This window comes from Solea solea, chromosome 18 (assembly GCF_958295425.1).
Source record: "Solea solea chromosome 18, fSolSol10.1, whole genome shotgun sequence".
Lineage (NCBI taxonomy): Eukaryota > Metazoa > Chordata > Actinopteri > Pleuronectiformes > Soleidae > Solea > Solea solea.
In genome coordinates, this window is record NC_081151.1 from 12572172 (window position 1) to 12597321 (window position 25150).

The 25150-nt window shown below is 43.5% G+C and overlaps 1 protein-coding gene and 22 non-coding genes across 24 annotated transcripts; all 23 read left to right on the forward strand.

Annotated features, from left to right (window-relative positions):
- Positions 1 to 4079: 4079 nt before the first annotated feature.
- trnad-guc (transfer RNA aspartic acid (anticodon GUC)) lies at positions 4080 to 4151 on the forward strand. Its single transcript has one exon. It is a non-coding gene; the product is annotated as a tRNA-Asp (tRNA).
- Positions 4152 to 4292: 141 nt separating this feature from the next.
- On the forward strand, positions 4293 to 4365 carry trnav-cac (transfer RNA valine (anticodon CAC)). The gene has a single exon. It is a non-coding gene; the product is annotated as a tRNA-Val (tRNA).
- A 413-nt stretch (positions 4366 to 4778) lies between these two features.
- trnav-aac (transfer RNA valine (anticodon AAC)) lies at positions 4779 to 4851 on the forward strand. Its single transcript has one exon. It is a non-coding gene; the product is annotated as a tRNA-Val (tRNA).
- Positions 4852 to 5381: 530 nt separating this feature from the next.
- On the forward strand, positions 5382 to 5453 carry trnad-guc (transfer RNA aspartic acid (anticodon GUC)). Its single transcript has one exon. It is a non-coding gene; the product is annotated as a tRNA-Asp (tRNA).
- A 141-nt stretch (positions 5454 to 5594) lies between these two features.
- On the forward strand, positions 5595 to 5667 carry trnav-cac (transfer RNA valine (anticodon CAC)). Its single transcript has one exon. It is a non-coding gene; the product is annotated as a tRNA-Val (tRNA).
- Positions 5668 to 6080: 413 nt separating this feature from the next.
- On the forward strand, positions 6081 to 6153 carry trnav-aac (transfer RNA valine (anticodon AAC)). The gene has a single exon. It is a non-coding gene; the product is annotated as a tRNA-Val (tRNA).
- A 530-nt stretch (positions 6154 to 6683) lies between these two features.
- On the forward strand, positions 6684 to 6755 carry trnad-guc (transfer RNA aspartic acid (anticodon GUC)). Its single transcript has one exon. It is a non-coding gene; the product is annotated as a tRNA-Asp (tRNA).
- Positions 6756 to 6896: 141 nt separating this feature from the next.
- On the forward strand, positions 6897 to 6969 carry trnav-cac (transfer RNA valine (anticodon CAC)). Its single transcript has one exon. It is a non-coding gene; the product is annotated as a tRNA-Val (tRNA).
- Positions 6970 to 7382: 413 nt separating this feature from the next.
- Positions 7383 to 7455, forward strand: trnav-aac (transfer RNA valine (anticodon AAC)). The gene has a single exon. It is a non-coding gene; the product is annotated as a tRNA-Val (tRNA).
- A 529-nt stretch (positions 7456 to 7984) lies between these two features.
- Positions 7985 to 8056, forward strand: trnad-guc (transfer RNA aspartic acid (anticodon GUC)). The gene has a single exon. It is a non-coding gene; the product is annotated as a tRNA-Asp (tRNA).
- A 141-nt stretch (positions 8057 to 8197) lies between these two features.
- trnav-cac (transfer RNA valine (anticodon CAC)) lies at positions 8198 to 8270 on the forward strand. Its single transcript has one exon. It is a non-coding gene; the product is annotated as a tRNA-Val (tRNA).
- Positions 8271 to 8683: 413 nt separating this feature from the next.
- trnav-aac (transfer RNA valine (anticodon AAC)) lies at positions 8684 to 8756 on the forward strand. The gene has a single exon. It is a non-coding gene; the product is annotated as a tRNA-Val (tRNA).
- A 529-nt stretch (positions 8757 to 9285) lies between these two features.
- trnad-guc (transfer RNA aspartic acid (anticodon GUC)) lies at positions 9286 to 9357 on the forward strand. Its single transcript has one exon. It is a non-coding gene; the product is annotated as a tRNA-Asp (tRNA).
- A 141-nt stretch (positions 9358 to 9498) lies between these two features.
- On the forward strand, positions 9499 to 9571 carry trnav-cac (transfer RNA valine (anticodon CAC)). The gene has a single exon. It is a non-coding gene; the product is annotated as a tRNA-Val (tRNA).
- A 413-nt stretch (positions 9572 to 9984) lies between these two features.
- trnav-aac (transfer RNA valine (anticodon AAC)) lies at positions 9985 to 10057 on the forward strand. The gene has a single exon. It is a non-coding gene; the product is annotated as a tRNA-Val (tRNA).
- Positions 10058 to 10586: 529 nt separating this feature from the next.
- On the forward strand, positions 10587 to 10658 carry trnad-guc (transfer RNA aspartic acid (anticodon GUC)). The gene has a single exon. It is a non-coding gene; the product is annotated as a tRNA-Asp (tRNA).
- Positions 10659 to 10799: 141 nt separating this feature from the next.
- Positions 10800 to 10872, forward strand: trnav-cac (transfer RNA valine (anticodon CAC)). The gene has a single exon. It is a non-coding gene; the product is annotated as a tRNA-Val (tRNA).
- Positions 10873 to 11285: 413 nt separating this feature from the next.
- trnav-aac (transfer RNA valine (anticodon AAC)) lies at positions 11286 to 11358 on the forward strand. The gene has a single exon. It is a non-coding gene; the product is annotated as a tRNA-Val (tRNA).
- Positions 11359 to 12092: 734 nt separating this feature from the next.
- On the forward strand, positions 12093 to 12165 carry trnav-cac (transfer RNA valine (anticodon CAC)). The gene has a single exon. It is a non-coding gene; the product is annotated as a tRNA-Val (tRNA).
- Positions 12166 to 12578: 413 nt separating this feature from the next.
- trnav-aac (transfer RNA valine (anticodon AAC)) lies at positions 12579 to 12651 on the forward strand. The gene has a single exon. It is a non-coding gene; the product is annotated as a tRNA-Val (tRNA).
- Positions 12652 to 13181: 530 nt separating this feature from the next.
- On the forward strand, positions 13182 to 13253 carry trnad-guc (transfer RNA aspartic acid (anticodon GUC)). The gene has a single exon. It is a non-coding gene; the product is annotated as a tRNA-Asp (tRNA).
- A 141-nt stretch (positions 13254 to 13394) lies between these two features.
- On the forward strand, positions 13395 to 13467 carry trnav-cac (transfer RNA valine (anticodon CAC)). The gene has a single exon. It is a non-coding gene; the product is annotated as a tRNA-Val (tRNA).
- A 1178-nt stretch (positions 13468 to 14645) lies between these two features.
- Positions 14646 to 24465, forward strand: LOC131444874 (ornithine decarboxylase 1-like). Of its 2 annotated transcripts, XM_058615570.1 has the most exons (10): positions 14646 to 14786; positions 19451 to 19575; positions 20020 to 20193; positions 20281 to 20453; positions 21786 to 22002; positions 23128 to 23211; positions 23334 to 23496; positions 23847 to 23962; positions 24077 to 24291; positions 24405 to 24465. In XM_058615570.1, the coding sequence occupies exons 2-10, from the start codon at positions 19474 to 19476 to the stop codon at positions 24448 to 24450; spliced, it is 1290 nt and encodes a 429-aa protein (XP_058471553.1). In that variant the 5' UTR covers positions 14646 to 14786; positions 19451 to 19473; the 3' UTR covers positions 24451 to 24465. The 2 variants fall into 2 exon arrangements, with proteins under 2 accessions (XP_058471553.1, XP_058471554.1); XM_058615571.1 differs by lacking the exon at positions 24405 to 24465 and having other exon boundaries at positions 14648 to 14786; positions 24077 to 24295.
- The last annotated feature ends 685 nt before the right edge of the window (positions 24466 to 25150 follow it).

Here is a 25150-nt window from a genome sequence, read left to right on the forward strand (position 1 = left end):
ACGCACACAAAAAAACAGCACACACATAAATGCAACCAAACCAATTTACCTAGATTTTCTCTTAAATGTTAAGTAGTCAGTTTCTGAGTGCCTTTATTGGCAAGGATGCTCCTGGCAAGGAGACAATAATCTCCACAATCACTTTGAGGCCCATTAATATTTGCCATGAGGGCTCCTTTTCTGTGTGTATTCAGTTGGTGCAATCACTGGGAAGTGCTCGTTAAAATAGATATTCCTCCTGTAATTAGTGGAGAGAGCACCCTTTGCTTCAGTGCTTACAATAAGTGGATTTTTTTTTACAATTGCATCATTAATTTCATTAACAACACTACTATCATCTACTTGAATGTCTTGTCTAGTTAGCACCTCTTTGATTATTTGTAGAGACTGACATTTAGTGAAATGGAGGTTGTCGTTCAATTCCTCAACAATTATCTGTAAAGCACTTTTTGAAACATGTAATACAGTTTGCATATGCAGAAAAAGTGATGCAATTTTATGTTCTATAGTGTCAGTGTCTATATACTCTTCCATAGCCCTGTCATTTGAATCCTCATCACTTTGTGATGATTCACTTTCAACACAGATATCTGACGTCTGGTTCACATTTTCAGGTTCAATGGCCCATTCTACATTTTCTCTATCACAAGTTCTAATGTCCTGTTTATGCCTGTGTTTTCTGCTTCTGTGAGAAGCAGATGGCGGATGTGTGACCATCCACCATCTTGGTCACACATTTGACCAAGATGGTGGATGCTGGCGCACCCTGGCTGCCGCTGCCGCTCCGTCTTGGACAACAGTCTACGTTAAAAAAATTTGTTGTCTCCTGATCTACGCCTCACCACAACAGATTGCCTGGTTCGGCAGTCCTCTGAAGTTGGAGAGCAAACAAATTTACTGCTATCTATCTGATTCGTACCTGTGAATTCCCCCACCGTCCTGCCAGCTCTTGCTAGCTCTATGACTCCCGGGACTTCGGCGTAGCCTCGTTGCCCTGCCACCGGGGGGGCCTTTCCTGTGGTCTTTCCCTCCCATCTCCTCTGCCAGCTCGAGCCCACCTGCCCATCCTGCCAGGATCTTTCCGACCCGGTGAGATCGGCTTTACTGGGCTCCGCTGGCCACCACCGTATCAGGCTGACAACCACTGTATCAGGCTGACAACCTCCTCTCCCTACCTTGACTGCCTGGCTACCTGGCTGGCAGCCCCTCTCCTCCTCTTCAGAATATTGGCTTTCTGCTGTGGTTTTGCTGTGGATTATTCCGTGGATACTCCTGGGGTACACGTCATCTCTTCATCTCTTCATCCACAGACACCCGGCTTCTGGGTACAAGCTAGCACAAAGCTAGCGCTCCACACCTGGATCATACCACCTCTCTACTCCACCGTCGACCTCCACTCACTCAACAACCACATCCGTCCGTCTGCATTGACATCCTCCGAGAAACTGGACTACTTCACCGTCCTCCACACAGAGGCTCTGGTCGTACGTTCAATTACAACTTTTCAACCCCAAACTCTATTCCATCCATCTGGTCCTATTTGCGCACCGTAACTTCCTCAATACGTCATCACAACAAACGACACATGCACCTATCTAATCTCCGCCCCCTTCCTCAGTCCTCTCAACCCATCACAAAGTAACGTCACCTGAAACTGGCTTTGCACAACACCTGCTCACTCAACAATAAAAGCCTAATTTTAAATGAATTCATAACTGACAATAACCTGATTTCCTCTGTATCACTGAAATTTGGCACAAACCTCTGGACTATTTCTCACTCAACCAGACCACACCCACAGGATATACATACATGGACAAACCCTGACCTGAGGGTCGGCGAGGTGGTGTCGCTGCAGTGTACAGAAAGGACATTAAAACATCCACCATCTCCATCCATGCTGCTCAGTCCTTTGAACACATCACTTTCAAACTCTCTGGTCCCACTCCTCTGGTCACCGCCATTATCTACCGCTACCCCCCCCCCCCCCCCCCCCAAACCAAACCAAATCCTTCCTTTGTCTTCAACTTTTCTGACTTCTTAACTCAGTTATCTGCCATCTCACCGTCTGTTCTGCTCCTGGTAGATTTCAACATCCACATCGACAGTAACTGCAAATCCGCCACTGAATTCCTGGAACTGCTACCCTGCTTCAACTTCACCCAACACGTCAACTTTCCCACCCACAGCTGTGGTCACATCCTGGATCTGGTCTGATCTACTGGTCTCACCATACCTCACTTCTCCAGCCTCAACCTCAACATCTCTGACTACCTGGCAATCATCATGAATATTGATCTCCCCATTCCTACAACTTTCTTTCAGAAATCTTAAATCCATCTCTACTCCTGTCCTTTCAGCCTCTCTTGCCAGCAAAATATCCTCCTTCCCCCATTGCTGAATGACAACCCTTCCGACCTCACCAACTACTAAACCAAAACACTCTCCTCTTGTGTCGATCAGCTGGCTCCCATCAAAAATATGTCTTATTCACTCACTCTGCTCCCTGGTACACTCCTGATCTGCACAAAATGAGATCCTGTAAGCGTCAGCTTGAAAGACTCCATAAGAAAACTGGTCTAACTGTTCATCTACTAGCCTACACAGATTACCTTCAGCAGTATAAAGAAGCTCTTAACACTACCCGGTCCACCTACTACTCACACCTCATACACTCTGGTTCCACCAACCACAAGGCTCTTTTCTCCACAGTAAATAAACTTCTCAAACCCAGTGCCAATACCACCAACTCATTCACAACTGATAAATGCAACTCCTTTCTTTCATTCTTTCAGTCCAAAATTGACACCATTTACAACAACCTGTCCTCTTCTTCTGCCACTACTGTCTGCGCTCCCACTCCATCATTTGTTCCTCCCCCTACACCTCTCAGCCCCTGTGTCAGTTCTCCCCTGTGTCACCAGGGGAGCTGTCCAAAATCGTGACTGGGATGAAAACATCAACATGTGTCCGGACCCCACCCATCCCACCTCATCAAGGACTGTTTACCAGCTATCTACACATCCTTTACAGTAATCATCAACTCCTCTCTCAGCTCTGGTTCAATCCCCCGTTCACTCAAACTGGCTGCTGTCACCCCAATCCTCAAAAAACCTTGACTCAACCCCCGACATCATGTCAAACTTTCGGCCCATTTCCAATTTCCCCTTTCTGTCTAAGATACTGGAACGCATTGTCGCCAAACAACTCAAAACCTACCTCTGCTCAAATGATCTGTTCAAACCATTCCAATCTGGCTTCCGTTCACAACACAGCACTGAAACAGCCCTCCTCAAAGTCACCAACGACATCCTCCTCTCTGCAGACTCTGGTCAACTCAGCATCCTCATCCTCCTGGACCTCACTGCAGCTTTTGACACCATCAACCACACCATTCTTCTCTCCCGCCTTGAATCTTCCCTTGGCATCACCGGCACCACCCTCTCCTGGCTCCAATCTTACCTCCCTGATAGACAACAGTTCATTCACATCAACAAGTGCACTTCCTCCACCACTGTCCCAAGGCGTCCCCCAGGGCTCGGTGCTTGGTCCTCTCCTCTTCATACTGTACCTTCGAATGACATTCCCCTTAGAAACGTCATTCACCACCATGGACTCAACTTTCACTACTATGCCAATGATGTCCAGCTCTATATCTCCACCTCATCCATTACCTCCGCCACTCACTCCGCTCTCTCCAACTTCCTCACTGACATTAAATCCTGGATGCACACCAACTTCCAACATCGGCCCCAAATCCATCACCAAATCCATTAATTTCTCCCTCACTGTCGACACCTCCACCCTGTCTCCATCCCTTCACAGTCACAACCTTGGAATCATCTTTGACAATAACCTCTCCTTTGAACACCACATAAAACAAATCACCAAAACTGCCTTTTTTCACCTCAAAAACATCGCCAGACACCGCCCATCACTCTCTTTCTCTACTGCAGAAACCCTCATCCACGCCTTCATCACCTCTAGAATCGACTACTGCAACAGCGTCCTGTACAGCTCACCATCCAAAACCTTAAATAAACTCCAGTACATCCAGAACTCTGGCCACGAATGCGCATTCCTCGTTAGTATAGTGGACAGTATCTCCGCCTGTCACGCGGAAGACCGGGGTTCGATTCCCCGACGGGGAGCTTTTTCCTCTTCTATGCCCATGGGACCTTTATATCAAAACTCGACCTTGACCAGATGCCTCTCCTGCCAAATCACACATCCACTGCTATAAGACTCATTACATTTTGGGAAAAATCTCCAATCCTGGCGTCCTTCACAGGGTTTCAGTAGTGTAGTGGTCATCACGTTCGCTTCACACGCGAAAGGTCCTCGGTTTGAAACCCAGCGGAAACAAGTTTGCTTCCACAGCGATTCACTAAAGCCTGATTAGCATTTGATCAATACAGCTGCTGCTGAGAAACATAGCTCAAGACCCTCGTCTCATTGAGATGGGCAATACGACCAAGAAGAGAGCCTTCCGAAGCTTTCCTGTCAGCCAGAGTAGTTGGGGTCAACGCAAGTCAGACACCAACAGTCTGGAGACAGATCAACACAACACAGTTGTGCTCCAGCTGACAATTAAATAGAACTATCACACTCATTTGATACTCATAATGTCTGCACCCCAAGTGGACCATTTGTCAAGGTAGTGTTCAAAAGCATACTTTTAAAGTCTCCGTTTTGCTCCCTCCTGTCAAAGCACACATCTATTGCTGTCAGGCTCGTTGTATTTTGGGAAACTCTCCAATCCCAGTTGGCTCCTCTGGGTTTCCGTAGTGTAGTGGTCATCACGTTCGCCTAACACGCGAAAAGTCCTCGGCTCGAAACCGAGCGGAAACAGCGTCGCTTTTAAAGTCTCCATGGGGTGGGGGAAAAACATTTGCTGACCCTTGCCTTGATCAACAAAAAAAAAGGACTGAGAAACATTGTACTTAAGTGTCAAACCATTGTGGTACGAGTCAGTAAATTAGCTTCTCAGGTCCTCTGGCTGTTGCACTTTACAAACTGGAGACCACAGTCTGTCATGGTCAGTTGACCTGACTCATCCCATCCTTGCTGAAAGACCAGAGTAAGGGCAGTTGTCTTCCCAAGGCCATGACTTTGCGGGGGCAACCTGTCCTCATCTGAAGGTTCCTGTTGGAGATGGCCTGATGGAGCCTTTCCGAATGTAACTTTCATCTTTCCTGGGAAGAGATGTATGGTCTTCTTCATTATCTGAGTGAAGACCCCCTGGGGTAGGTATTCACCTCGACACGGGGTTCCCTCTGAATGAGTGCATCTCTTGCAATGTCAGACTGTTGGCTGGCAGCAAAAGTAGACAGACCGGGCCCCGCAATTTGTGACCATGGCCACGAAAGGGCTGGCCGCAGTCCTCGTTAGTATAGTGGACAGTATCTCCGCCTGTCACGCGGAAGACCGGGGTTCGATTCCCCGACGGGGAGCTTTTTCCTCTTCTATGCCCATGGGACCTTTATATCAAAACTCGACCTTGACCAGATGCCTCTCCTGCCAAATCACACATCCACTGCTATAAGACTCATTACATTTTGGGAAAAATCTCCAATCCTGGCGTCCTTCACAGGGTTTCAGTAGTGTAGTGGTCATCACGTTCGCTTCACACGCGAAAGGTCCTCGGTTTGAAACCCAGCGGAAACAAGTTTGCTTCCACAGCGATTCACTAAAGCCTGATTAGTATTTGATCAATACAGCTGCTGCTGAGAAACATAGCTCAAGACCCTCGTCTCATTGAGATGGGCAATACGACCAAGAAGAGAGCCTTCCGAAGCTTTCCTGTCAGCCAGAGTAGTTGGGGTCAACGCAAGTCAGACACCAACAGTCTGGAGACAGATCAACACAACACAGTTGTGCTCCAGCTGACAATTAAATAGAACTATCACACTCATTTGATACTCATAATGTCTGCACCCCAAGTGGACCATTTGTCAAGGTAGTGTTCAAAAGCATACTTTTAAAGTCTCCGTTTTGCTCCCTCCTGTCAAAGCACACATCTATTGCTGTCAGGCTCGTTGTATTTTGGGAAACTCTCCAATCCCAGTTGGCTCCTCTGGGTTTCCGTAGTGTAGTGGTCATCACGTTCGCCTAACACGCGAAAAGTCCTCGGCTCGAAACCGAGCGGAAACAGCGTCGCTTTTAAAGTCTCCATGGGGTGGGGGAAAAACATTTGCTGACCCTTGCCTTGATCAACAAAAAAAAAGGACTGAGAAACATTGTACTTAAGTGTCAAACCATTGTGGTACGAGTCAGTAAATTAGCTTCTCAGGTCCTCTGGCTGTTGCACTTTACAAACTGGAGACCACAGTCTGTCATGGTCAGTTGACCTGACTCATCCCATCCTTGCTGAAAGACCAGAGTAAGGGCAGTTGTCTTCCCAAGGCCATGACTTTGCGGGGGCAACCTGTCCTCATCTGAAGGTTCCTGTTGGAGATGGCCTGATGGAGCCTTTCCGAATGTAACTTTCATCTTTCCTGGGAAGAGATGTATGGTCTTCTTCATTATCTGAGTGAAGACCCCCTGGGGTAGGTATTCACCTCGACACGGGGTTCCCTCTGAATGAGTGCATCTCTTGCAATGTCAGACTGTTGGCTGGCAGCAAAAGTAGACAGACCGGGCCCCGCAATTTGTGACCATGGCCACGAAAGGGCTGGCCGCAGTCCTCGTTAGTATAGTGGACAGTATCTCCGCCTGTCACGCGGAAGACCGGGGTTCGATTCCCCGACGGGGAGCTTTTTCCTCTTCTATGCCCATGGGACCTTTATATCAAAACTCGACCTTGACCAGATGCCTCTCCTGCCAAATCACACATCCACTGCTATAAGACTCATTACATTTTGCGAAAAATCTCCAATCCTGGCGTCCTTCACAGGGTTTCCGTAGTGTAGTGGTCATCACGTTCGCTTCACATGCGAAAGGTCCTCGGTTCGAAACCGAGCGGAAACAAGTTTGCTTCCACAGCGATTCACTAAAGCCTGATTAATATTTGATCAATACAGCTGCTGCTGAGAAACATAGCTCAAGACCCTCGTCTCATTGAGATGGGCAATACGACCAAGAAGAGAGCCTTCCGAAGCTTTCCTGTCAGCCAGAATAGTTGGCGTCAACGCAAGTCAGACACCAACAGTCTGGAGACAGATCCACGCAGCACAGTTGTGCTCCAGCTGACAATTCAATAGAACTATCACACTCAGTAGATACTCATAAAGTCTGCACCCCAAGTGGACCATTTGTCAAGGTAGTGTTCAAAAGCAAACTTTCAAAGTCTCCATTTTGCTCCCTCCTGTCAAAGCACACATCTATTGCTGTCAGGCTCGTTGTATTTTGGGAAACTCTCCAATCCCAGTTGGCTCGTAAGGGTTTCCGTAGTGTAGTGGTCATCACGTTCGCCTAACACGCGAAAGGTCCTCGGCTCGAAACCGAGCGGAAACAGCGTCGCTTTTAACGTCTCCATGGGGTGGGGGAAAAACATTTGCTGACCCTTGCCTTGATCAACAAAAAAAAAGGACTGAGAAACATTTTCTTAAGTGTCAAACCATTGTGGTACGAGTCAGTAAATTAGCTTCTCAGGTCCTCTGGCTGTTGCACTTTACAAACTGGAGACCACAGTCTGTCATGGTCAGTTGACCTGACTCATCCCATCCTTGCTGAAAGACCAGAGTAAGGGCATTTGTCTTCCCAAGGCCATGACTTTGCGGGGGCAACCTGTCCTCATCTGAAGGTTCCTGTTGGAGATGGCCTGATGGAGCCTTTCCGAATGTAACGTTCATCTTTCCTGGGAAGAGATGTATGGTCTTCTTCATTATCTGAGTGAAGACCCCCTGGGGTAGGTATTCACCTCGACACGGGGTTCCCTCTGAATGAGTGCATCTCTTGCAATGTCAGACTGTTGGCTGGCAGCAAAAGTAGACAGACCGGGCCCCGCAATTTGTGACCATGGCCACGAAAGGGCTGGCCGCAGTCCTCGTTAGTATAGTGGACAGTATCTCCGCCTGTCACGCGGAAGACCGGGGTTCGATTCCCCGACGGGGAGCTTTTTCCTCTTCTATGCCCATGGGACCTTTATATCAAAACTCGACCTTGACCAGATGCCTCTCCTGCCAAATCACACATCCACTGCTATAAGACTCATTACATTTTGGGAAAAATCTCCAATCCTGGCGTCCTTCACAGGGTTTCCGTAGTGTAGTGGTCATCATGTTCGCTTCACATGCGAAAGGTCCTCGGTTCGAAACCGAGCGGAAACAAGTTTGCTTCCACAGCGATTCACTAAAGCCTGATTAATATTTGATCAATACAGCTGCTGCTGAGAAACATAGCTCAAGACCCTCGTCTCATTGAGATGGGCAATACGACCAAGAAGAGAGCCTTCCGAAGCTTTCCTGTCAGCCAGAATAGTTGGCGTCAACGCAAGTCAGACACCAACAGTCTGGAGACAGATCCACGCAGCACAGTTGTGCTCCAGCTGACAATTCAATAGAACTATCACACTCAGTAGATACTCATAAAGTCTGCACCCCAAGTGGACCATTTGTCAAGGTAGTGTTCAAAAGCAAACTTTCAAAGTCTCCATTTTGCTCCCTCCTGTCAAAGCACACATCTATTGCTGTCAGGCTCGTTGTATTTTGGGAAACTCTCCAATCCCAGTTGGCTCGTAAGGGTTTCCGTAGTGTAGTGGTCATCACGTTCGCCTAACACGCGAAAGGTCCTCGGCTCGAAACCGAGCGGAAACAGCGTCACTTTTAACGTCTCCATGGGGTGGGGGAAAAACATTTGCTGACCCTTGCCTTGATCAACAAAAAAAAAGGACTGAGAAACATTTTCTTAAGTGTCAAACCATTGTGGTACGAGTCAGTAAATTAGCTTCTCAGGTCCTCTGGCTGTTGCACTTTACAAACTGGAGACCACAGTCTGTCATGGTCAGTTGACCTGACTCATCCCATCCTTGCTGAAAGACCAGAGTAAGGGCATTTGTCTTCCCAAGGCCATGACTTTGCGGGGGCAACCTGTCCTCATCTGAAGGTTCCTGTTGGAGATGGCCTGATGGAGCCTTTCCGAATGTAACGTTCATCTTTCCTGGGAAGAGATGTATGGTCTTCTTCATTATCTGAGTGAAGACCCCCTGGGGTAGGTATTCACCTCGACACGGGGTTCCCTCTGAATGAGTGCATCTCTTGCAATGTCAGACTGTTGGCTGGCAGCAAAAGTAGACAGACCGGGCCCCGCAATTTGTGACCATGGCCACGAAAGGGCTGGCCGCAGTCCTCGTTAGTATAGTGGACAGTATCTCCGCCTGTCACGCGGAAGACCGGGGTTCGATTCCCCGACGGGGAGCTTTTTCCTCTTCTATGCCCATGGGACCTTTATATCAAAACTCGACCTTGACCAGATGCCTCTCCTGCCAAATCACACATCCACTGCTATAAGACTCATTACATTTTGGGAAAAATCTCCAATCCTGGCGTCCTTCACAGGGTTTCCGTAGTGTAGTGGTCATCACGTTCGCTTCACATGCGAAAGGTCCTCGGTTCGAAACCGAGCGGAAACAAGTTTGCTTCCACAGCGATTCACTAAAGCCTGATTAATATTTGATCAATACAGCTGCTGCTGAGAAACATAGCTCAAGACCCTCGTCTCATTGAGATGGGCAATACGACCAAGAAGAGAGCCTTCCGAAGCTTTCCTGTCAGCCAGAATAGTTGGCGTCAACGCAAGTCAGACACCAACAGTCTGGAGACAGATCCACGCAGCACAGTTGTGCTCCAGCTGACAATTCAATAGAACTATCACACTCAGTAGATACTCATAAAGTCTGCACCCCAAGTGGACCATTTGTCAAGGGAGTGTTCAAAAGCAAACTTTCAAAGTCCCCATTTTGCTCCCTCCTGTCAAAGCACACATCTATTGCTGTCAGGCTCGTTGTATTTTGGGAAACTCTCCAATCCCAGTTGGCTCGTCAGGGTTTCCGTAGTGTAGTGGTCATCACGTTGGCCTAACACGCGAAAGGTCCTCGGCTCGAAACCGAGCTGAAACAGCGTCGCTTTTAACGTCTCCATGGGGTGGGGGAAAAACATTTGCTGACCCTTGCCTTGATCAACAAAAAAAAAGGACTGAGAAACATTTTCTTAAGTGTCAAACCATTGTGGTACGAGTCAGTAAATTAGCTTCTCAGGTCCTCTGGCTGTTGCACTTTACAAACTGGAGACCACAGTCTGTCATGGTCAGTTGACCTGACTCATCCCATCCTTGCTGAAAGACCAGAGTAAGGGCATTTGTCTTCCCAAGGCCATGACTTTGCGGGGGCAACCTGTCCTCATCTGAAGGTTCCTGTTGGAGATGGCCTGATGGAGCCTTTCCGAATGTAACGTTCATCTTTCCTGGGAAGAGATGTATGGTCTTCTTCATTATCTGAGTGAAGACCCCCTGGGGTAGGTATTCACCTCGACACGGGGTTCCCTCTGAATGAGTGCATCTCTTGCAATGTCAGACTGTTGGCTGGCAGCAAAAGTAGACAGACCGGGCCCCGCAATTTGTGACCATGGCCACGAAAGGGGTGGCCGCAGTCCTCGTTAGTATAGTGGACAGTATCTCCGCCTGTCACGCGGAAGACCGGGGTTCGATTCCCCGACGGGGAGCTTTTTCCTCTTCTATGCCCATGGGACCTTTATATCAAAACTCGACCTTGACCAGATGCCTCTCCTGCCAAATCACACATCCACTGCTATAAGACTCATTACATTTTGGGAAAAATCTCCAATCCTGGCGTTCTTCACAGGGTTTCCGTAGTGTAGTGGTCATCACGTTCGCTTCACACGCGAAAGGTCCTCGGTTCGAAACCGAGCGGAAACAAGTTTGCTTCCACAGCGATTCACTAAAGCCTGATTAGTATTTGATCAATACAGCTGCTGCTGAGAAACATAGCTCAAGACCCTCGTCTCATTGAGATGGGCAATACGACCAAGAAGAGAGCCTTCCGAAGCTTTCCTGTCAGCCAGAATAGTTGGGGTCAATGCAAGTCAGACACCAACAGTCTGGAGACAGATCAACGCAACACAGTTGTGCTCCAACTGACAATTCAATAGAACTATCACACTCAGTAGATACTCATAAAATCTGCACCCCAAGTGGACCATTTGTCAAGGTAGTGTTCAAAAGCAAACTTTCAAAGTCTCCGTTTTGCTCCCTCCTGTCAAAGCACACATCTATTGCTGTCAGGCTCGTTGTATTTTGGGAAACTCTCCAATCCCAGTTGACCCATAAGGGTTTCCGTAGTGTAGTGGTCATCACGTTCGCCTAACACGCGAAAGGTCCTCGGCTCGAAACCGAGCGGAAACAGCGTCGCTTTTAACGTCTCCATGGGGTGGGGGAAAAACATTTGCTGACCCTTGCCTTGATCAACCAAAAAAAAGGACTGAGAAACATTGTACTTAAGTGTCAAACCATTGTGGTACTAGTCAGTAAATTAGCTTCTCAGGTCCTCCACTTTACAAACTGGAGACCACAGTCTGTCATGGTCAGTTGACCTGACTCATCCCATCCTTGCTGAGAGACCAGAGTAAGGGCATTTGTCTTCCCAAGGCCATGACTTTGCGGGGGCAACCTGTCCTCATCTGAAGGTTCCTGTTGGAGATGGCCTGATGGAGCCTTTCCGAATGTAACTTTCATCTTTCCTGGGAAGAGATGTATGGTCTTCTTCATTATCTGAGTGAAGACCCCCTGGGGTAGGTATTCACCTCGACACAGGGTTCACTCTGAATGAGTGCATCTCTTGCAATGTCAGACTGTTGGCTGGCAGCAAAAGTAGACAGACCGGGCCCCGCAATTTGTCACCATGGCCACGAAAGGGGTGGCCGCAGTCCTCGTTAGTATAGTGGACAGTATCTCCGCCTGTCACGCGAAAGACCGGGGTTCGATTCCCTGACGGGGAGCTTTTTCCTCTTCTATGCCCATGGGACCTTTATATCAAAACTCGACCTTGACCAGATGCCTCTCCTGCCAAATCACACATCCACTGATATAAGACTCATTACATTTTGGGAAAAATCTCCAATCCTGGTGTCTTTCACAGGGTTTCCGTAGTGTAGTGGTCATCATGTTCGCTTCACACGCGAAAAGTCCTCGGTTCGAAACCGAGCGGAAACAAGTTAGCTTCCACAGCGATTCACTAAAGCCTGATTAGTATTTGATCAATACAGCTGCTGCTGAGAAACATAGCTCAAGACCCTCGTCTCATTGAGATGGGCAATACGACCAAGAAGAGAGCCTTCCGAAGCTTTCCTGTCAGCCAGAATAGTTGGGGTCAACACAAGTCAGACACCAACAGTCTGGAGACAGATCAACGCAACACAGTTGTGCTCCAGCTGACAATTCAATAGAACTATCACACTCAGTAGATACTCATAAAGTCTGCACCCCAAGTGGACCATTTGTCAAGGTAGTGTTCAAAAGCAAACTTTCAAAGTCTCCGTTTTTCTCCCTCCTGTCAAAGCACACATCTATTGCTGTCAGGCTCGTTGTATTTTGGGAAACTCTCCAATCCCAGTTGGCTCGTAAGGGTTTCCGTAGTGTAGTGGTCATCACGTTCGCCTAACACGCGAAAGGTCCTCGGCTCGAAACCGAGCGGAAACAGCGACACTTTTAACGTCTCCATGGGGTGGGGGAAAAACATTTGCTGACCCTTGCCTTGATCAACCAAAAAAAAGGACTGAGAAACATTGTACTTAAGTGTCAAACCATTGTGGTACGAGTCAGTAAATTAGCTTCTCAGGTCCTCTGGCTGTTGCACTTTACAAACTGGAGACCACAGTCTGTCATGGTCAGTTGACCTGACTCATCCCATCCTTGCTGAAAGACCAGAGTAAGGGCATTTGTCTTCCCAAGGCCATGACTTTGCGGGGGCAACCTGTCCTCATCTGAAGGTTCCTGTTGGAGATGGCCTGATGGAGCCTTTCCGAATGTAACTTTCATCTTTCCTGGGAAGAGATGTATGGTCTTCTTCATTATCTGAGTGAAGACCCCCTGGGGTAGGTATTCACCTCGACACGGGGTTCACTCTGAATGAGTGCATCTCTTGCAATGTCAGACTGTTGGCTGGCAGCAAAAGTAGACAGACCGGGCCCCGCAATTTGTGACCATGGCCACGAAAGGGGTGGCCGCAGTCCTCGTTAGTATAGTGGACAGTATCTCCGCCTGTCACGCGGAAGACCGGGGTTCGATTCCCCGACGGGGAGCTTTTTCCTCTTCTATGCCCATGGGACCTTTATATCAAAACTCGACCTTGACCAGATGCCTCTCCTGCCAAATCACACATCCACTGCTATAAGACTCATTACATTTTGGGAAAAATCTCCAATCCTGGCGTCCTTCACAGGGTTTCCGTAGTGTAGTGGTCATCACGTTCGCTTCACACGCGAAAGGTCCTCGGTTCGAAACCGAGCCGAAACAAGTTTGCTTCCACAGCGATTCACTAAAGCCTGATTAGTATTTGATCAATACAGCTGCTGCTGAGAAACATAGCTGAAGACCCTCGTCTCATTGAGATGGATAATAGGACCAAGAAGAGAGCCTTCCGAAGCTTTCCTGTCAGCCAGAATAGTTGGGGTCAACGGAAATCAGACACCAACAGTCTGGAGACAGATCAACACAACACAGTTGTGCTCCAGCTGACAATTGAATAGAACTATCACACTCAGTAGATACTCATAAAGTCTGCACCCCAAGTGGACCATTTGTCAAGGTAGTGTTCAAAAGCAAACTTTCAAAGTCTCCATTTTGCTCCCTCCTGTCAAAGCACACATCTATTGCTGTCAGGCTCGTTGTATTTTGGGAAACTCTCCAATCTCAGTTCTTTCGTAAGGGTTTCCGTAGTGTAGTGGTTATCACGATCGCCACTTCAATCTGGATCTACGTCATTGGTTTTGTCATGTCAAAGTGATTTTGTTTGTGACGCAGAAGAAACTTTGAAGTCCTATCTGAGCGACAATACATTCAGATTGAAACAGATCTAAATCCTATCAGAAACACATCCGAAATCAGACTGGAAAAATGTGATCATGTGTTTTCTTGGCTGTGCAAAAATCTAGCTATATACAATCTGGATATGCTTAAAAATCCGAGTTGAAGGCCCTTGAAGGTGTTGTCCCAGACTTGGATGCACTTTTCCTTGTCTATCTTGCTTGTCTTGGCCATAGAAGACCCTAGATTGATAAAAACAGGCTCTTTCTTTTTGAGAAATGTATAGTCACATTTAGACTATAATATTATTACATTTAGAATGCAATTCAGGGCAGCATAATCTTCTGTTGTGTAAGACAGTGAGACCACACCCTGGAGACAATAGACGAAACGTCATCACTCTGTATATTCTGCTCTTTGATTATCTGTAAATGAATTAATCAACTTGGTTCAAACTTCCTCAGTTGGGGACAGTCCCACCACTCTGAAGTGTAAACACTGTCTCATTTGAAGTGTGTAAGTCTGATGTTCTCAGTGCAGGAAGTAGACAAGTCAAGGTGGCTCAACTGTCATGTGAAAAGACCCCATGGTGATTAAAAGGTCCTCAGACGGAAATAGCATTCCTGAGTAAATCACAATGGATATGTAAATGTAAAGTGTCTGTATTCTGGTGGGATATCTTGGATATAAGGGACAGAGCTCCCATTCACCGTGGAGTTTGGTCTGCTTAACAGAAGCTACCACACATCAACTGTGTGTCACACAACTTACTGGATGTATTTTCTACCACTGGACATTTCAATAAACTGGTATGTTAACCCTTCATTTCTAATATTGCCTTGTTGAGACCTTTGTTCTAAATAGTTAAGAATCTGTTATTGAAGATTTATTTAGTCTAGTTATATGGTGAGATTTAACACTCATACCCTCCACCTCTGAGTTGAATAGAAAAGATTGAGTATCATGTCCTGTAAACTGTTGAGTTACATTTCTGACCTCTGAATACTTCAACCCAGGTGTCTCGGCTATTCTTCCATGTTCAACAAGGGCTATACCCTTCACCTCTGAGTTGAATAGAAAAGATTGAGTATCATGTCCTGTAAACTGTTGAGTTACATTTCTGACCTCTGAATATTTCAACCTAGGCATTAAGGCTAATCTTCTATGTGGAAAAGGTCACTGAGTGGTTTTTATAATATAAACCCTCCCTGAACTAGACCAGTGTCAGATTTCTTGACAATAGGATTGAATTCTTAAAGGGTTTACATTTTAAATGATTGGTAAACTTTAATTCCCACAATATTTAAAAGTAAAGTTAATTGTTGTTTAAATGGAGTCAGATTAAAGAAATATTTACTATACTTTACTTTACTTTGGAAAACCTCTTGCTAACGCCGGAAAGACAGAATACTTCTTGGGGAGAGATTGTTACTTGGTGGTAGATATTTCCTCCCCTACAGTTGCAATAATAACACAAGTAGCTAGATTGTTTTGTCCTCAATAACAGCTGCTATGCTCCTCCCTGCCCTGCTTGAGACAAAGTAAAGCATAGTAAGCAGCTGGTTTGTTCAGGAGAGATGTCATCAAGATGTCCTTTACAACATTTCTTTTGTAATCTACATAGAACTCATTTGCATAACACCATCTAATGGAAAACACCCTGCTAACACGGAGGTACTGTCTTCTGACTCAAGAGGGAGCTTGAGATGTGAAGCATATCAGCACACAAGACATTAGTTTATTGCTGATGGATTGAGTTTCAATACAGTTACATTCAAAAACACTACCTTTTCAAATAGTTGCCTGTGTGTTTTCAGTGTATTGCACCGACCCTGTTAGCATGAATCCCCTTTTCTACAGAAAGATTATAATGAAAAATTCACTTATAAAACACAAATGTTTAATCAAAAAAATAAATATTTGGAGGTGGGTTGATGATGCATGTGGCCATATATGCATTCAGAGAAACATAGGTTTTTGTTACTCATAATTTAATTGTGATTAATTTATGAAAAGTACTCATATTCATAAATGAGAAATATTAAAAACGATTTCAAAAATAATGTTTATAGTATGTGGATCTGAGATAAAGTAAATATATACATTGTATTTATTATTATTAGTAGTAGTAGTAGTAATAGCAGTAGTACTAGTTGTATTAGTATTATCATTGGTGTGAATTCCAGAGATGGGGAGCAGAGCGGCTGAAAGCTCTGCTGAGGTGGGCGGAGGGCACAGTGAGGTGGATGGAGGAGGATCTGAGGGAGCGGGAGGAGGTGGCGATATGGAGAAGGTCGGAGAGATACAGAGGTGGTGATATTGGCTATTGATATTAGCTGAATTCTGGACCAGTTGAAGTTTATGAAGGGATTTGTCAGGGAGACCAGAGAGGAAAGAGTTCCAGTAATAATCCCACTGCATTAAAACCCCAATAATGCAGTGGGACCAGGAGATCCTGGTGGATTCAGCCAGAGCCAGTGGATTGCTTTTTCAGCTTCCCCAGAGTTCCTTGGTGGATCCACTCAGTGTGGCTCCACATTGTCCCAGCTCCTTTAGCAGGCATGCTGTTGATCTGCCCACGAAGCCTCTGGCTCCCACCTCCACTGGGTACAGCCTCACACGCCACCTACTTTCTCTGCTCTCTGCGACCAGGTCTCCATACTTCACCTTCTTTCTCTCGTAGGCAGCTTCCAGTCTGTATTGAAATACTGTACTGCATTTAAAGATTAGAGGCATCATTCAAAGCCCCCTTTTAATAACCAAAAAATCAGGAATTACATGTAAAAGATATGGATATTCAGGAAATTTTAAGTTCTTCATATTGTCAATTTCATGGTTAATTGAACCTGTAAACATCTGAAACTGATGCATTCAATAATTATTGTACAGTGAAGAGCTACTCAAAATGTATTATTTTATCCCTCGGTTTTTTTTATTTTTGTTTTATTTTATAATTTGAGGTACATTCAATCTTTTGAAAGCCAATCCTCTTTGAGGGCTGGTAAAACTTAACTGGTGGGTCCAGAACGTTTATTTACCAAAGCCTTGTTTGAATTTTTTGCCAGGAAATCAGGAAATCACCCAGGTATCCTTATACAAGTATTTAGGAGTTCATATTGATAATCTTCTCTGCTGGAAGACACATATTGTTAACCTGTGCAATAGATTGCAACAGAGGCTATATTTTTTGTGGAGATTAAGATTGTACGGCGTGAGCAGCCACATCATGATGATTTTCTCCCGTGCCATTGTAGAGAGCATCATTAGATATGGGATCACCTCATAGTTTGGCAACCTAACCATTAAGCTCAAAAGCAAACTGGCTGGCATGCACAAAACAGCAATGAAAATCATAGGGAGGGAAGAATATGAGCCCATACAGAGTATTTATGAGTATGCAGTAATTTCCGACTCCCAACACCCACTCTTCGCTGGAGACAAAACCTTGCCATCAGGGAGAAGACTCCGTGAGCCGTTATGCAAATCTAACCACCTTATATTATCATTTGTCCCTGCTTTCATTGAGCTGACAATGACAATGTGCAATAGAATAATGTGCAAAAAACGGCTTAGCAATTTAGCACATAGCACTTTATGTTTTTATGTCCTGATGTTGTCTGGGATGTAGAAGAATTCCAAAGCGTAGGCTATGAGCAGATGTGGTACTGACCCATAGGCATTACCTAGGTCTAGCGATATGACGTGTAGATCTTTCTTCTCCCTCTTAGTGGTATGGATCTCTTCCCAAATCATGGAAGTATGCTCTACACAGCCAGGGAAACCTGGGATCCTGGCTTTCTGGCAGCTGGTATCGAGGTAGTTGTTCTCCGTGAGGTAGGTGGTCATTCTTCTTACCATCACGGAGAAGAAGATTTTCCCCTCCACATTTAGTAGGCCTATGCTCCTAACTGGTAAATCCTAACTGGTGGGTCCAGTACATTCATTGTTTACTGTCCAAACAAGTTTACCGTTTACCAAAGCCTTGTTTGAAGTGTTTGTGTGAATGAGTCCTGTCACTGGTACCATTTGTCAAGCATTTCAGTAAACAAAAAAATGTCCACCTTTTTTGTTGTTTGCATTTTCTCGTATTTTCGCAAACCCTCTTTACCCAGTCTTTCTCTTACATATTTCTGAAAATGATGAAACATTGGGATTATCACAGACTTGTTTTTACTTCATAGTGTCACGCAATTTTTCTTTTTTAGCTTGAGTTCAAATATTTCATCTGCAGCATGTGAAACAAATTTCACATATTTGCATTGTATTTATTCTCATGGTTTGTGCAACATGCTTTACAAAAATAATATTTAGCTGAGACATGAAGCCTCATGTATACATTTCCTTTCCTGTGACTATTTCAAAATAAAAGTCTGATTCAGGTTAATAACCATTTTTAAAATGTTTTGGCACAGTTTGTTTCATTGTCTATTAGGGCTGAAACATTAGCTTGATTAAGTGATTACATTATTAAATTAATCGGCAAATATTTTGATAATCAATTAATCGGTTTGATGGTTTGTGAATATGTTCTGGTTTCTTTGCTCCATATAACAAATACATCATTAAAACTGAATCATTTTGTTGGTTTAGAGACAGAACAAGACATTTGAAAACATAATTTCCTTCAAATGTTCTTCTATTACCTTGTTATGATTTTTAGCTGCTGTAACACTGCAGATTTATCCACGTAGAATGAATAAAGCAATATCTTATCTTGTCTCATTTAATTTTTTAGAGAATAATTAAATAAAATATTTTAAATTTATGAAAATGTATTGTTTCAGTTTTGTAGGACTTAGTACTTCTTGTACTGTGTACTTTTGGAGTAATCCAAAACTGAGATTATTCATCTATATTTAAAAAACAAACAAACAAGTATCACTTTAATTCATAAATGTGATCTAACAAAGGTAAAGGGCAAATATATGCATTTATTTTGCTTGTATTTGAGATGAATTAAATCTCTGTTGGGTATTTTAACGTAAAATTGTTTGATTGTGGTGAATTAAAAACCCAAAAATACAGCGGGTCCACCAGACCCACGAACACTGGCTAAGTAACAAAAATATGTACCTCATACAAGTAGTATGAGGTACTTTTACTGTACTTTGAAGTAATCCAGGGTAAAATTTCACTTTTGACAACACCAACCTCTTCAATGTAGTTACTTCACAGTAAATTAGTTAGCAATATCCATCTTTTATATCTAAGTTAGTGCATCACTGTCCTGATTATTTATTGCATTGACATCATATAGTTATCTTTGAGTCAGCAATCTTGTTTACTATTTCTAGCCATTTTACAGGGTCTTTGTGCTCACACGCATACAAACACTTACACCTGTATATACTGTATATATAAGATATATATATATATAGAAAGAATCGTTAGATAACTGTTTTTTTTTTGTTGTCTGTCAAATAAATGGTTTTAATGATTGTAATCACAGTTTGCCTCAATCTCTTTCTTCCAGTTTTCCAGTGAGTAACCAACAGGATGAACACTGCCACTCCCACTGAAAATGAATTCACTCTCCTGGAGGAAGGATTCTCTGCCCAGGATATGGTTGACAAGATTATCAATGAATCATCTACGACGGTAATGTCACTTTTCCATGATACAGTTATAGACCTACTTGGCTCAGATCGGTCTAATATTCTGCATAAAATGTCTCAGAAATTATGAAAAAGAAAACCTTTTTTCCCCCAAATAAATGTATTACAGAACAGGAGATAAATGAAATATAGCGTTTCACCATTCATTCACCGAAGGTGCATTCACTTTCATTGCTTTACTTAGCCGATGTGTCCCTCTCTCTTGCCACTGTCTCCATTGACACAGCAATCTCCACCTCTTTCAATCTCCACCACTTGTATGTGTGTCCGTGTTCAGCAAACACTCTCTTGCTGGTTTTGTTTATGTGACCAAAATATTTTGGATATAAGAATCGGTTTTGGGAAACCGGTGGAACAGTGGTCATACCTATTCTCTCAAAGAGACTATTGTTGACTGCTTTTGTCTCTTTCATTTTCTACATTGCAGGATGACAGGGATGCCTTCTATGTCTGTGACTTGGGAGATTTGCTGAAGCAACACCTGCAATGGGTGAGGGCCCTGCCTCGTGTCACTCCTTACTACGCTGTCAAATGTAACGACACTCGGGAAGTGGTTAAGACACTGGCGTCTCTGGGAATTGGCTTTGACTGTGCAAGCAAGGTGCATTTTTGTGAGATATTCAAAGTTGACATCGTATTGGAAACTTGTGCTTGTTGTATTTCTAACTATTTTGTTCCCTCTCTGTAGTCAGAGATTCAGCTGGTTCAGTCTCTGGGAGTAGAACCAAGCAGAATCATCTACGCCAACCCCTGCAAGCAAGTTTCTCACATCAAGTATGCTTCAGCAAATGGGGTCCAGGTGATGACCTTTGATAGTGAGGAGGAACTTATCAAAGTGGCCCGTTGTTATGACAATGCCAAGTAAGACACTTCATCACCCATGATACTATAAAAAGATTACTGTGAAATCTACAGTACCTTGCTGGCAGCAACTGACAAGTAGGCATTTCACAGTATGCTTACTGTAAGTACTGTATTTGCTCTCACAGTCATAGGGTGCTGTATTTTCCATCACAGTACTGTTACAAGAATTACTAGATAGATTTTAATACTATTAATTGTAAAATGATTAAACCATTTAAAAAAAACAACAACTATCGAACAGCAAGTTTGAACAGTGTCAGTTTGAAAACACACAACACAGAAAATAATAAACAACATCATTTTATGCATATACATTTGTTAATGTAGTACCTGATAGTGATGCGCGGGTCTGGATTATTTCCAACCTGCGGGTCCCGCATTTATTTAATCATTTGACCCACTCCATCCCGCACGCACAACCGCATCTTTTTTCACAACCCTATTAAATACACTATTAAATACACTATTAAATACACATTAAATATGTCATTGAATAAGGCTTTTATTCTGTCTGACAAATGTGCTTGAAAACAGCCAGAAATTGTCCCAAACATGAGATTTAGCAGCTTGGCCTTCTTTTGATTTTGGTTTGTTGTGGCCACTGCTTGGCGCTTTTGTGAAGTCTGGTGGATTTACCAGACATATTTAATCCTTCATGTCCCGCCCCACCCGCCCCGCCAATAAAGTGAACATTTCTTGACCCGACCCAACCCGACCCAACCCGACCCGCGGGTAACCCGCGAGACCCACTAGTACCTGAGACATCTTTGAGCAACTCAGTAGTTTGTAATAAAACTTAAGGCCTAAGATACTAAGAAACTAAGATATGGCTGAACAGGTTGTGATTCAACTCACGATCAGCGGTTTTAAGATTTTCTAAGTCATTTTAATTGATCGACAGTTACACATTGTTCGGTTTGATTTTTGTGTTGGACTTTGCACTCATGACTCTTCCACTGACAACACCCTCTGACCAATCCGTGGCCAGCAGTCTGTTGACATCACATTTTAATATCGGCTCAGCTCACTTGGAACCTCTGCTTCTTCTACCATAACATACGTTTAGGTCATGTTTGTAAATGACAACTGGTTCTCAAACATTTTACCTGGTAAAATAAAAGTAAAATAAAAATGTTCTAATGTACAGCCATGCTTTTCTTTCCCAAACCAGTCAAAAAGTCAGTTAATTGTTCTTAGTTCTAGCAAAAGAGTTAGTTAGTAACAGTTAGTTAATTGTATGTCATTTATCAGTTGAAGTGTCATCTGAATACCTGTTGACATGAAACCTGTTGATTACTAATACAGTCAACATTTCTGTCCTGTGCACAGGCTGGTGCTACGAATCACCGCTGATGACTCAAAGGCAGAGGTTAGTCTCAGTATGAAGTTTGGGGCCCATCTCAAATCCTGTCGAGGTCTTCTGGAGCGAGCTAAAGAGCTGAAGCTGGATGTGATTGGTGTCAGCTTCCATGCTGGCAGTGGCTGCAGGGATGCTATGGCATACGTAAAGGCAATCACAGATGCTCACTTTGTTTTTCTTATGGGGGTAAGACATATATATCTGTGAAAAATAAATGTAATAATGTTCCCTTATTTGTCACATTAAAATGTTTCAGATCATGCAAACAATTTTAAACGTAGGCAAAAATAACGCATGTAAACACAAAGTTTGCCTTTTAAATTGTTGTTCTCCTCATCTTTGCCACCATCTTCCACTTATCGGGGTCTGGGTCATGAGAACCTGATACTATTTATTTATTTATTACATAAACCACTATATGAACTATAAATTGCAGTATTACTCCTACATTCCCACTCTCTCGTGTGGATGATGCTTCATTCATTCACTCAGACACTGACACACACACACAGATGAACGCTGAATGCTGCATGTGCAGAGTGACGAAGTCTCAGGTGTAGTGAAAAGAAATGCATAAACTGTAAATGCTTGTCAAATCTTAAGATGAACACACACATCAGCCCCCAATGAGAACCTTTTAATTCCACCTCTGTTTTACATACAGCACCTGACAGTTTTATATTTTGTTTGACTGGATCCAGGCGACTTTCTACATCTGTGTAGAACTTTAATCTTCTATTACGATGTTGTTGCTATGAGCAAATCTGAAATTGTTAAATGGGACTGAACCATGTTATATTTAAATTGCTGAAAATTATTCTGATGGTCGTGTCTGATCCTACATACATGTGTTCAAATATGATGTGTTTTGACAGAGACATGATTTTTTTTAACTGTTTCGTCCTTTATAAGTCATGAGTGGGTAGATTCCTATCAGAATGTAATGAAACATACTGCACATGGGTGATTAATTACCCATCACAAAATATTCACATTGATCCGTTAAACATTGATTGGTTCTGTTGCCATTGCTTTTTTCTGTTAAACATTGCCATTCCTGAATCCAAAATATCCACATATTCCGAAGTTCTTTTCCACCACTTATACTCACGCTCATTCTGAAAAGAGTCCTCTGCTCTGCTGCTTAAAATGAAATCATCCTTTTGAAACTTTATTATTATGACCTGAGACATGATATTGTAGCAAATATACAAAAAATGTATCAGGAAGGAAGCAAATACTTTTCCCCTCAGAATTTCACAGTCTTTTTATGCAGCAAAGTAAACAAAGACTTCATCTTTTGATATCTAGGCTGATCTTGGGTTCAAAATGGATCTCTTGGACATTGGTGGTGGATTCCCTGGTACAGATGATGTCAAACTCAAATTTGAAGAGGTAAAATTACCTTTAAAAATATTTTGCATTCTGAATATATACATTTTTGGATCTATACATTGAGACTTTGCTGCCTTATGTTACTAGCTAATTTATAAATTGTCACTTTTTATTCTCTCTAGCTCACAGCTGCTATCAACCCTGCTCTGGACAAGTATTTCCCTGCTGACAATGGTGTTAAGATCATTGCTGAGCCAGGACACTTTTATGTAACTTCTGCTTTCACACTGGTTGTCAACATCATTGCCAAGAAGGTCATCATGGACGAGGAGTCAGACTCTGATGGTAAAATAATCGTTTTATTTGTTACTAACATTTTTTCCTGTTCAAAATTGACATTTTGGTGATGTGACAAAGACATTTGTAAAATGTGACAAAAAAGGTCACACAAATACAGACCAATGGCTTCAGTGACTTGGAGGCATTTATAACGTTTACGAGAACAAAAAGTGTAAAGTTACATAAATAAATAATAGTCAACAAGTGCAGGCTATTTAAAAGAAAAATCATCCCGATTAATCTTTCTTTGTTGACTCTTGTTGTCATTTCAGTAAAGTCAACTTCTCAGGAGTACCATGTAAATTTGCCAGCTGAAAGGCAGCAGTGAATTAAATTAAATTACGCTTTCTTCACAGATAAAGACAAAGTGATCAACAACAAGACTCGGATGTACTACATCAATGATGGAGTGTATACATCTTTCTCATTCATACCCATGCACAATATCAAGGTTCTGCCAACACTGCATAAGGTAATCAAAAAGGAAGGAATAAAATGGTGACAAGTCAAATCATCACACATTTTGATCAATGAAAGGTGAAACAAATAACAATCAATCGCTTTCTCTCTCTTTCCCTCTCCTCAGAAGCCAAAGCCAGATGAAACCATGTACCCATGTAGTATCTGGGGCCAAACCTGTGATGGTGCGGATCGCGTTGTTGAGCAGTGTTTCCTGCCTGATCTGCAGGTGGGCGACTGGCTGGTCTTTAAAAACATGGGTCACTACACCATAGCTGCCTCCTGCTTATTTAATGGATTCCAAAGACCTGGCATTCACTACATGATGTCTTGTCCTGCCTGGTGAGTGATTTGGTCACTTTTCAAGCGCCTCAAGAGTAACCTCAAGAGTAACTTAGGCTAGATTTTACTTCTGTTTTGGGGAATCTAACTTTGATCTGCTTTGTCTTCTCCAGGCCTCTCGTGCCTGCCAACTCCTGTGGAGGAGTCTCACCTGTGTGAAAAGTCAGAGTTTGAACAGGTTATATATATATATATATATATATATATATATATATATATATATGTATGTATATGTGTATATATATATATACACACACATATATATATATATATACACATATATACACACATACATATACACATATATACGTGTGTATATATATATATATATATATATATATATATATATATATACTGTACATAAAGAAGAAGATAGGAATCACATTGTGACGGAGTGACACGAAACTAATGGCACACGCACACTCGCTGGTAGAGCACAAAGACGCACACACTCCAACACACACACTCCCTGGTAGAGCGCAAAGACCCACACACTCCAACACCACCCGCTGAGAGAGCGGCTGCGCGCACACACACACGCGCGCACACACACACACGCCACCACACACTCGCTGATAGAGCGCACAGACAGACGCATACACGTACATATTTGTAGACCGTCAAGGGTGCACACTTGCCGCTCCTACATAATCATTCTATTAACAATTAACTTGGTTCAAACTTACTTACCCCTCATCCTCAGTTTGCGTCTGCAGCATTCCAAACATTGTTCACATCAGTGGCGCACTTAAATGATGACGATGGCGGGACGATTAGAGTGACGTCACTATTGTTTGTAGTTCTATTAATTTTGTTTATTAAAGGTGGGGGCAATGTTTATTGTGGCACAGTTAATTTG